This window comes from Anabas testudineus, chromosome 24, assembly GCF_900324465.2.
Source record: "Anabas testudineus chromosome 24, fAnaTes1.2, whole genome shotgun sequence".
In the NCBI taxonomy this organism is placed as follows: Eukaryota; Metazoa; Chordata; class Actinopteri; order Anabantiformes; family Anabantidae; genus Anabas; species Anabas testudineus.
This window is the reverse complement of record NC_046632.1, coordinates 14,048,631-14,060,933: the sequence shown is the minus strand read 5'-3', so window position 1 is coordinate 14,060,933 and position 12,303 is coordinate 14,048,631. Positions and strand designations below refer to the sequence as shown.

The following is a 12,303-nucleotide window of genomic DNA, read 5'->3' as shown; positions in this document are numbered from 1 at the left end:
AAATACGTGACCATCATTAAACTTTTACCATGTACTGTGCTTTCAATACAAAAAATGTTCTTTAAGTGTCTGACCTGTCACAATATTTGCCCTCATATCCCTCGGGACAGGCAGTACAGCGGTAGTCATCCAATCCCTCCGCCACACAAGTAGGACTGAAACTAGACACAGGAAGATGTTTTTCAAAGATAATTTGGAAAAAATCTCCACTGAACATGAAATGTTGGAGTGTGACACACCGAGAAATACAACACAACTGGCACATGATCAGCTTGCAGAGATTTACCACCTAAAAAGAAAATGTTTACTTGTTCTCTGGGTTTGGAAGAGGGCAGGCACAGGGTTTACAGTCATCTGGGTACCCTCGGACCACGCCGTAGAATCCGGGAGCGCAGCGTTCACACCGATCCCCCTCTGTGTTGTCTTGACAGTTCTACACACAAACACACAGAGGACTCATGTTATATTTGTGAAGACACCACACTTCAGTCTCTAACCATCCAAGACTCCAACCCCAACATGCAAGCAATAAATTTCCTTTCATTCTCCACCCAGCAGGAGTTCTTTCTGAGTCTGTGTGGCTTTAAATACTGAATTTGAGTGTGGGAGTATAATGCAGGTGGATGGAACCAGTTGACTGATGGAGAAATAAAAGCCGAAGCTCCTTATCCAGAAAGCTTTTCATCCCTCAAAAAATAAAAAATAAAAAACTAATTGAAAATTAAATTAACAGAACTTAAGCTACACTTTCATCTGGATGTTGTATTTGAATATTGCCACTGGCACAATAAAAAAAGAGACACCATATTTGCTTGAGAAAAAAAACATTTTGAATGGCTTATTTCTAGGCATCAGTATAATAAAATCAGCCTATTTTAGTTCATGTCTGCTCACGTAACATATATTAAGTGTGTAATTCTTTAGCTGTAGACAATCTCTCGTCTGTTCACTCATCGTCTAAACTTGACACTGAGTGAACTTGACAAAGTGACAGACAAGGTCAATCATCATCCATTCCTTCAAAACCCATGAAACTACATTGAGGCAACTTGTTTTTTGGTGAGTTAGATAACTTCTTAGCTCTATTAGTAAATTTAAACTGACACCAGATGAATTTTAATAAAGAGCAGCATGCTGTTTTTGTGTACAGCCACTACACTTCACAATTTATATTAGTAACAGTAATACTTTTCATCACTTGTGTGCTTTGCTGAGGCGGTACTGTATTTCAGATACGGTTAGCAAAAGGTTTGGCAACATGTTGACAGAAAACTCAATTCAGTTTAAAACTTGAACCAGATTCACTAATATCCTACACATAAATTTCCAAATAGGAACGTGCTTAAAAGCAGGTTTTTTTTCTCAAGGTTTTGGCTTCAGAGAAAGCTGATTGAGCACTTACTGTCTTTAGATGCAAACTATTTCACACATGCAAAGTGCCACTGGGATGTTTCCAGTGTGATCACAGCTGCTTCTGATAAAACTGAGCATCTCTACTGAAGCAGACAAAAAAATCATTTCTCATTTCCTTTAACTACCCACAGTTTGAGTCATTCTAGGACTTCACACAGGTAACATTTAATGAAGTTTGTACCATTTCAGATGTAGCTTTCAATACAATAATGAATGCTCTCTGGGCTCAGTCCCACTTGTTTATGATGACATACTTTTAGCAGCCAGTTAGCTGTTAGCAGATAGGTGAGATCTCACCTCACTGAAGTTTTCTGCCTCAAGAGTCGTCTACAATGCTCCTATACACTACACTGCTTTTACAATAGCAGAAAAGCATGCTATATGTAAATAATATTTAATTTTCTTATGTTTGTGTTTATTTACAGCTTATCTTTAGCTGTGCTAATTATACAGCCTACTGCAAAGAAACACAAAACAGTCACACTCGTATTCCGACACATACTATGTTAAAAAAACAGTTTCTGTAAACATACTACACCTTTCTACCATACTGTATGTACACAGTGTACACACAAAATACACAGGCAAAAGCTCACGAAAACAAAACACACTAATAGTGCAATCAATAGCACAAACACACACACACAGACACACACACAATCTAAACTCTCACAAATATATTACATACGGCACACAAACACAAACATACAACTCTCTCCTCTTCATATCCCCAGGGTGCTGTCTTATGTGTTCGTCTTGTTTGTTGAAAATGGGAACTTCAATCAGTGCAACAGGAAGTTGCCTCTTAACGAGGCAAGTCATTTCCATTAACTTCCTGTGTTCCTCGTTACCACTAATTACCACAGAAACAAACTCGTTTAGCATTTTCAATTTAGCCCGCTCCGTTAGAAAATGCTAATGATGCTGTTATGGAGCGCGAGATGGAAATGGGTGAGGAATAAATGGCTGGGAGGCAGACAGAAATCAAAAATAACAGAAGCGGGAGGGGGAGAAGTAAAAATAGAGAAATAAATTGGCAAAAAATCATGAAATTAAGTAGAGGTGAGAAAGTGGAGGAAGAGGGGGGTGTAGAGGAGAACTGGGAAAAGAAAAAAAAAGAATTTAATATAGAAAGACAAAGAATGAGTAAAAACATAGCGGAGAACAAGGGGGAAGAGAATTTAGGCAATGAGAATAGAGTAGATAACAGAAAAAGAAAATCAGACGACTATGGACGAGTGGAGGGAGGAGAAACAATAGAAGTAGAAAAAAGGAGAATGGATAAAAGAAAGAGGTGATGAGGTAGAATTACAGAAAAGGAGAAAACAAAACCAATTAGAACACATAAAACAGTAGTATCAGTGTTAGAGCACAACTACAGTCTGTAATAGTATGTGGGGACAGACTTTAAAGCCAACATCAGTCAGTTGTGTGTTGTCTATCAGAGGAATTACAGATAAACTATGATTAATAGGCGATACATGAGCAACTCACACAGCTGCAGCACTTACAACTGATTGGTTTGTTAAATGGCATTTGTAGATTTACAGGCAACATGTTGGAAGCAGGGACAGCATGCAGGCAGGATATTGTGCAAAAACATTTATCTTTGGTGCATTTTCCTTTGCACTCTCTTGTGCTTTGGACCGGATCCAGAGGAGAAGGAAATTACACAGAATATGAATAACCTCAGGATTGATAATTATTGCAGGGCTAATTACAATACCTGACATCTTTTCCAACACACCTTTTTTCCCCCCTTTCTCTCATCTGGCTCCCTCTCTAGCTCCCTGGCATATGGCTGTATGAGGGTTTCCAGCAGCAGACTAACCCCCCCTCCACACACACACACACACATTTTTTCTCTAGCACCTTACCTTAACCATCACAATTTAAAGTCTACATCCAACCACTTTTCTAAACCTTGAATTCGACCTTAACTTTAAAAACAAGTGGACAAGTGTCCTCACAACACTGGTTGTGAACAATGACAAAGACATGCGCACACACACGCTCATTTACCTGGCATATGGATGTCTCAGCATCACAGGTGGAAGAGTGCCTATTACATTGGCACTGAACACAGCTGCCCATACCCGCAGCGGTGGGCACCGCACTGGACACTGGAACAGATGCCAGGGAGCCAGAGCGAAGACGGTAGAACCCTGCAGCACACTCCTGCACAAAGAGGGAGATAGGTCTTTAGAAAAGCTGAAAATATATCATAAGATCCAGTTTTGATATAATTTATTTCTATTTAAGTGCACGACACTGCTAAAAAAGCACACACATAATTAGACACACACACGCAAGCTCGCTCAAGGCTACTACACACATAGACCCACATAATTATTCCACAGTTTTTATTACTCTAGGCAACTGTTGACCACTCTCTCTTTCACACATACACACAATTAAGAGTTATTCCCTTCAGTAACTTTTGAACACACACATGATTTAACAGTCACATACCCATGCACACCCCAAACACACACACACATACATATGCACACAGACATGAGAGGTAACTCTCCTGCTCTCTCTCCTGTTCAGTAATAATTAATGGAGTCCATTTAAAGAGCCATCTGTTCCCTCTGCTAGCGGTAAACGCCCGTTTAAAAATACTTTATTAACAACGACGGCAGCTACAAATAGAACAGCCATCTGTCAGCCAAGGCCTCCGTGACCTGAACATTTCACGTTTAGCTACTGCTTGCTATTTGGCTTCCATTGGCACTTGTTAAACAGTATCTATAGCTTCCAAATTATGTACACTGCAATATAAAAGGGTGCGTCTACGTGCAAAAACTAAGGCAACATAGTGAAACAGAGGTTGGAAAATATAGTTAAGTTTGCTGGCAACTCATGTATTTCTTTGAGATTAACACAGTAATACCTACACGACTCTCAGGTGCCGTCGTCTATGGGAATTGCCAGAACTGTTGCCTTTGTGTATCATAAATGGTCTCGAGAAAATCCTCATTACTAAAGATTGAGTCACTGCTATATGCTTTCAGTGGCTTAACAGAAGGAGCCGGACGCAGCTCAAAGTCAATTGCTTTGACAAAATCACAACGGAGTGGAGGATACGCTCAGTGAGGCTTAATCCTAGCTAAGCAAAAAATAAACTAAAAAAAAAAGAAACAGGAGAGTCTGAAAGGCATCACAGAGGCTTAAAACTCTGAACTGAATGTAAATTTGAAACTTGTGAGAAACTATTCAAAGCCGACTGTGTGACCTCCATGTTTACATTCTGTCAGTAGAAAGGAAGCAGACAAAAAACTCTCACTCCTCTGAGCGCTGAAAGGAGGAGGGAAAGTTCAGCTGTAATTAATGTTTGTCATGTTAAACCTAAAATGTAGCTTCTGAATGTCTGTCAATACAAATGCTCTTTCATTTCTTGCAATGTTCTCGTTTTATATTTGCTTTGCAATGTCTTTGATATTTTATTTGCTATAATGTACTGTGCTTTTTGCTGCTCTACTGAAGAAATTGTATTACTGAAATCATTAATATTGACTGCCTGTACATCGTGGATGAGGTATCCCAGTCTAGAAACAAACATAAGCGTAAGAGTTGTGGGAGCATCTTGTATTCTGGCCAGTACAGGCTGGTACGATTAGTGGATAAGTAATTTTCAATTTGCAGTTTTAGCTCTAATAAGAATGCGAAAGTGGTATATATCTGAGGCAACACTGTAATATTACATCGTTTCTCAAACCACTCAATGGAAAAATGCTCTATTTAATGTACCAATCAAAAATGTTTTCATAGGTTTTCATATGCGCCTACACTAAAAATCTGTTTTGACCTCCATCTAGCTGCTGGATTTATGTAAATAGTCTAGTTTCAATCTATTATTGCAGAGATCTTCTCTTTATGAGGTAAACATTTCTTATTTACCATTATGTAGAACTGAACGCTCTTCAGGGTGGTTGGTAGGTCCTTATGTGTGTTTACAGTATTTGTGTGCTCACCTCACAAGAAAGTCCAGAGTACCCGATTGGACAGTCACACTTTTCTATCTGATGGGCTTTCTCACTCTCTCTGGTCGGTTGTCCTTCCTCAGCCACTGTTAGACTGATCTCTGAAATACTGGGAGTGAAAAGAAACAAATTACGTCACAACTTTTGTTTGTATGAGTGCAATGGTTTGTTGAGAAATTCGGAAACTAGCAGATAAACAGTGAATTATCAATATAATTAAGTGCATATAAGCAGATAAAACTATGATGATTATCTGCAGGAGGCCATAACGTTTCTGGTGTTGGAAGTTTTAGTTATTCTTTAGTTTGCACATTATTAATAGACAAGTTTGTGTGTGCGTGCATACCGGCTGTGTCTCATCAGGTTGCCATGTGATGCCTTAATTAGGATGTAGTCCACATAGAACAAAACGTCCATGAAGTCTTCTCGAGTCATGGACCTGCCATCTGCATACTTCCACTCATGCTGCACACACACACACACACACACACAGACAAATCAATATTACCCCTGCAGTGTATTACCGATGTAAATTGACTCTGTTTGTATTGATTGACAGCGCTATGCGACAGAGCTAGAAATAAGTCAATATTCTTTTAGTTCTAATAGTTTTTCTCTTTTCTTTCTATTATTATTTAGTTGATCATTAATAAAAGGTAATTTTAAGTCTCAAATTGGACTTTAATCTAAAGCCTCGCTGTACCTCTGTCATGTCGATCTCGTGGCGCGTGAGTTGACCAATGTGGAGTCCAGCTATGTCGCGTGTCATCACGATGTTGTGTTTAGCACCGCCCTTTATGATAACCTGAGGCTCATAGGAGGATGGACCAATTTCATCTCTAGCCTCGTAATACACTGCATATTTCAACTGCCCACCATATGCTGTGATCTAAAGAAAGAGAGAGAACAGATTCATAACACAGACTATGTAATATGTGTGTCATGTGACAAACATCGTGTGAGAATTTAGAGTCTAAACCTAACCAAAGAGCTTTGTTTGGATGAAGAACTGTAAATTCTCTACCATAGATCCTTTGAACTGCTCTGGCAGTTTCCAGTAGTAGGGTTCGGAGACGGCTGCGGTGACCAGCTCTGCATGAGCGAGAATCTCGGGGTGCTGGAAGCTCACTCCTGTCCTCGTCTCCACGGTGTTGGATTTATCCACCACAGTGAGGACTGTCTGCTCTGGCTTCAGAGTTAACTACAGGAAAGCACACAGCAGAGATGACAATATTAATTAAAGACATTTTCACAATGGAACATGAACATGATATGGACAATGTTCATAAAATACCACTGAATAAACAAACATAATTCAAGTACTGAACAATGTTGTTACAAGTATTTATTTGTCTCCTCAAAAACTTTTTTACAGTAGCTAGCATTGCTAGTGAGCTAGTTTCTTTGTTGGTGAATTAAATCAAAAAATGAGCCAGATTTAAAATGCATGTTTGTGTGCATATTGGTGGATAGACCCAGGTACATAAGCATACCATAACATAAAGCCTTATATAAAAGGAGTGTGAGTCGTGTGTGGTGTCATTTCTCTTTCGTCCCCCTCCTCCTAATGACGCAGATTCAGACAATGTTGCACCCTCACCATTCTTTGACTCTAGGAGACATCGATTTTAAATGGTTTCTGTCTGAGAGCCCCGTCTAGTTGCAGAAAATTTCAGTATCTCTGTTTCCTCCTTGGTGTCTTCTTTTGTCTACAGGCACAGAGCATTGTGCAATATTCTTCCTAATGAGAATAGATCTGTGGAACACTCAATACTGGCCAAATGGAGGCAGCTTTTGTGCAAACATTTGATTGGAACATGACTTGATGCCTTCATGTCTTCAAATACTGTCTGGCATTTTGTTCTGCGGGGGCATTTTTTCCCCTTTTAACAGCCGTCTGATTTCACATAGGCATTCTAGTCAATTTATTACTAAAGCTAATTATCTGTTATTTACTTACACAGCATTTAGGAGCAATCTTCTTAAAAAGTTTTGTAAGGTAACAGAGCCACACCTTAGCACATTAGCTTTAACTAACCAAAAGGCGACTTTCCTGCAACAGCTTCAGAAACAGCACATTACCTCTATTACACAACAAGAATGATAGAATTGCATTCTTGTTAACTGAACAATCGTCTGTATTTTAGTGTGGATTTTGATTTGTGTTTGAACGTGTATTTTTTGTTGTTAGTGAGATAACTGCTCTTTAGTTGATATTTACTGTATAGTAGTAGTAAAAGGTAGTATATCTGGAAACTGATGGTATAACTGTGTCGCTTGATCTCTGTGAATAATATTTGAGTTATTGCAGATACTATTCCTTTCTTTCCTGTTCTCGGTCTCCCACTTTACAGTATATGGTGATATTCCAGTAATTCTAGAATAATACTGGGGTTTATTATTGACTATGGGTTGTGGTTGAGTGGAGCGATTTAGAAATAGATTGAGCCTGAAAACATCCTTCCCTGTGATGCTGTAGTCCAGCTGTGTTCATAGGTGGATGGTCTGTGTGAATAATTTCTGACATGTCATGAAACACTGCTCTTTGGTTGAGTGAACAGAATCTGAAATCTATTAGGTTTCTATTGCTCGGACACACCTGCTGCATAATAGAGAGGTGGTCACACGTGGAATGAAAGATTGATAATTTCAAATTCCAAATCATGTACATGTGCCTGATTTATCAATGGCTGTATTACAATCATAAAGGAGAGTAATTCCAGTACATATGCAGACTGGAAAATGTGGATGTTTTTCTTATGCTATATATATATATATATATCTTTACTATTCTCATGTATTGTTTCCTACTTAGTATTTTAAAATTCAGGCTTCAATGCATTGTCCAGTGAGGAGGAACCAGGCATTGATGCCATATCCCTCGCAAATTATTATTACAGTTCATTTCAAGTTCAGATTTCACGGAGTTCTTTACTCTGAGATTTTACTTTGTAAATGACTGCAGATCTTTACATAGTTAACAATCAGTAAATACGTATACACTCTTACAAATTCTCCCATCATAAAGACCACAAAAAAGAAAAATGTAGTTATGACAGTGAATGTGTTTGTGTTTGTGTGTCTGTGCGTGTCCCCTTCCTCTCCCTTAACCTCTGTGTAATCCCATGTAGTGCGAGTCTGTGTGTGTGTGTGTGTAGTGAGTTTGTATAATGTATGTGTATAGTGTCTAGATATGGTGAACGTGCGTGTGACTGTGTGCATGTGTCCCACTCCACTCAGTGTAATCTCACGATTCAGTGGTTCAGAGAAAATCTCCCTCTTTCCAATAAACTCTCCACTTTTTTTTGGACTCCCTCTCTCTGTCCAGCTTCCCCTGAACCCCCACCCATCAACAGTAAATCAAGTGAATGTTTGTCGTTGAAAATGAAGCCTCAAGTCACACTCCATCCAAAAACTCTACAGTGAACACGGCGACGCTAGTTTATAGCCAATGGCAACTGTTTCCGAGAAAAAGGGCCTTCATTAAAAACAGGCTGCCACTCAACATTGAGTTCACTACACCTCCAACTTCTACTGTATCTTTAACATCATGTTCACACCGTTTGTATTTCTGATTTATTACAATTAAAGCTAGCTAGAATATTTTCCAACTTTTACAATGGTTGATTTAAATGTTATATTTTTTACAATGTTAAATCTACAACGTGTGATTTGTAGCTTTCAGCTACAAGCAAAACGGATTTAAAAAACAATTTTAGCCATTCCAGATGTATTTAAACTTGCATTCAACTTTCTCTTTTACTTGTGAGTGAGTTGTAAAGATATCATAAGGTAAATACCAAATTTGTGACAGTGCTTACTGGCATTATGCCTTTTGCAATAAAGTAAGCTGTTGCATTTGTGATATTCTGTGTCTTTTTGCTGTTTTTGTCATAAGGCGTGACGCTGGAGACGGTAGATACTATAGTCTGTCACTGCTTTAGATGGTAAAAAAGATTAGTTTTATTACTTTACTTTCTTTCTGCAACATACAACTCAATTTGAATTGCAGCCTACCCTGCTCCTCGCTCTGACTTTAAATAGCCAAAATATGTCACCACTTCCAAATTCCTCAGGTTCTTTTCAACAATCTCCTCGTCGTTTGAACCTAAAGCTGGTGTCTGTTGGGATGTCCTCCTAGTTAACACTACCCATCCCTCAAGTTTTCATTTTCTGTTGTCATTTTCTCTATTATCTCACTCCCACTCCTGACGAACTGGGGTGCACAGCTGTAGTAGCCCAAGCAATAGCATGTTCCGTAACCGTCTGACACTGCCATGCGTTTTACTGTGCAGCTGTCAACCTAACTTGAGGTGGTTGTAAATCTATTTTAGCCACATAATCAGTTTGAACAGTGGTGTTGTGCCCCTTTAAAACTTAAAGTCTTTAAATTGCCAGGTACCTTAGCTGGTCCCACCCCAGGCACTTTCCTTGATCCACTTCAGAAAAGTGCAATGAGTTTCTTAACGTCTTCACTACAAAGATTTCATCAATTTGACACAGCATTGCTCTCACTGATTCCCCAGTCCTAGATGATACCTGCTGAACAGCATCTGTTTGTGTATGAAGGCCTCCCTCTATCACCACACTTACTGAGACTGTAAACAAAACTCTCTTTTAAATTTTAAAGTGAAGTTGATTACACCTTTTTTTAAAATTATCAATTCATTCTTCTTCTCTTGAATCCAAGTGCACAGTCAATACCAATAACCATGCAATCCTTTCACATCGTCTGAAAACCTGGGTGGGTATTGATGGTCAGGTTCTATACTATGAACAGGTGTTTCTGTGTTGGCACTGGTCACTTAAAGCCAGTTGCATTTTGTATTCTCAATAGGGTACAAAAAGATTTTGATATTATTTTTTTTATTTCATTGCATTTATATGTGTTTATACACAGACAATATCATCTTGCTAATTTCTATATCACAGCAGTTTGTGATTTTTTTTTCCCTTTAACCTCAACTAAGATTATTCAATCAATAATTAATTTTCCATCTTAGTCTTTCACATGTTTGTTTTTTTGTTTTTTGTTTTTGTTTCTCCTTCAAATGCTTCTTGTAAAGAAGCATTTTATAACTGTGTTTTGAAAAAGTGCTATATAATTAAAGTAATTATTATAAACATAAGAACTGTGAGCATGTCAACATGCCGTAATTTGTAGTTAATCCAAAATATAACTGTCTCCAAGTACATCCAGCATGAATGTAAACTCCTGGTTTTCTTTACCAATTTAGGAATGTGGGTATTTCCATTTCAGTGTGTTTGTTGTGCGTGGCAATTGAAGTACGTCTACTCACCCACATCCTGATGAGTCCTTGTGCCTCGGTGCAGGAGTGTGTCAATCCATAACAGTAACATTTGCTGCATCCCAGTGGATTTCGTACAGACAACCCGAACGTCTCTGGCTTACATTGGTCACAGTTATCTCCTTCCACATTTTCCTTCAATAACAAATACAGGCAAACACACAGGTGTTTATGGTCACCAACAATGTCACATTATCTTAATACATTCTTTATTAATGGGCAGCACATAGGGGAGACAAAAGTCCTGGGTTGACAACTGTGAAACTTGATGCTGCAAATAAAAATGTATTTTTGTGCAACGCAGTGACAATGGAAAACAACTCATGTTGTATTTTTACCAACTTATATACAATTAATACTAACTGAGTTCAAGTCCCCTAGGTGAAAAACTGTAACTGACTCTGAATGAACTGTTCACAGTCATCCAAAGTGAAACTGTAATTCTGACAGGATCTTAATTTTAATTGGTTATTTACTTGCAGGCGCTAACCTGGACACAAATGTCAGCTGCTAAAAATCTCCCAATAATGCCATATGGAAGATGTAGTTTTTGCTTTTAATGCATTGAGCCTGAAAAGTGAATATCACTACTAGTATTGAGCTGCATTGAATGTTTACATTTTGAGTAAATAAGCTGAGAGGTGACTGGTCTAAAATGGGATTGTGGACAGGGCTGCGCATTATGCTCCCTCTCTGCTCAGAAAAGGGCTTACAGTCCTGTCAACAAAACATCATCCAATTAATGTTGAGTTCTGTCAGAAAGTCCTGCAGCTAAGTGAGTAAGGACCAAGAACAACAACAATGTGTAGCTATAGTGAAATAACCTAGAAAGTTAACAGTTACCTTATATTTTACTAATACCGTTATGTCTACAGGAGGTCATTGCATTAATGATAAGGAACATATTTACTCAATATTAGAATGGACTCTAATCTATAAAGCCTCTAAAATTATTTAAAACCCTTTGTTTTGTTAAAACGATGCCAAAATTTATAGAAAGGCTTATTTCTGGACAACATGGATGACCCATATATGCAGGCTATATAAGTTTGTACTGTGTACTGTAACTGTATGTGTTTGTAAACATGATTTTATGATATAGAGGCCATCACACAGAGATATCAGTCATACTCAGTTTTATGACATGAACTGGAATAACTACACACTAAGAAACATGAACATATGCACTGTATAAAAACATGCATAGACACACACACACACACAAAAAGTCATGTGCAGTGAGTTTTACATTTGTACTGACATTTAAAAACTGAACTAAATAAAACAGTTTTCCTCACAGAAACACAGTCATTGATTCAGAGCTGACTTCCTGTACTGTACTGAGGTAGTGATGCTGGGCAGGAGGTTAGTGTTCAATGTATTGCTGTTATCACTGAATAGATAAACTGCTTTTGTCTTTCATACATCATCATCATCACAGGATGACTTTTCATGCTATGTATAATAGATGTTAAAGAGAGCATGAGTGTGTAGCTTTTGTTGCATGTAACTTTATGACTGAAGGTACCAATCTAATAATAGTATGTTGATTTAATAATAAGAAGAAAGAGCTCTTTAACATCAGGCTAAGTGTT

General features: G+C 38.2%; 1 protein-coding gene across 7 annotated transcripts in view; it reads right to left on the bottom strand.

Annotated features, from left to right (window-relative positions):
* The window catches only part of lama2 (laminin, alpha 2), a 129,230-nt gene that overhangs the window by 43,158 nt on the left and 73,769 nt on the right, over positions 1 to 12,303 (bottom strand). For all 7 annotated transcript variants that reach the window (XM_026341336.1, XM_026341341.1, XM_026341339.1 and 4 more), the window contains exons 27-34: positions 10,700 to 10,843; positions 6,424 to 6,600; positions 6,103 to 6,288; positions 5,746 to 5,864; positions 5,391 to 5,508; positions 3,436 to 3,591; positions 309 to 433; positions 75 to 161 (exon numbers count right to left, since the gene is read on the bottom strand). In XM_026341336.1, coding sequence (XP_026197121.1) covers positions 75 to 161; positions 309 to 433; positions 3,436 to 3,591; positions 5,391 to 5,508; positions 5,746 to 5,864; positions 6,103 to 6,288; positions 6,424 to 6,600; positions 10,700 to 10,843 — 1,112 coding nt within the window. The remainder of the gene's footprint in view (positions 1 to 74; positions 162 to 308; positions 434 to 3,435; positions 3,592 to 5,390; positions 5,509 to 5,745; positions 5,865 to 6,102; positions 6,289 to 6,423; positions 6,601 to 10,699; positions 10,844 to 12,303) is intronic.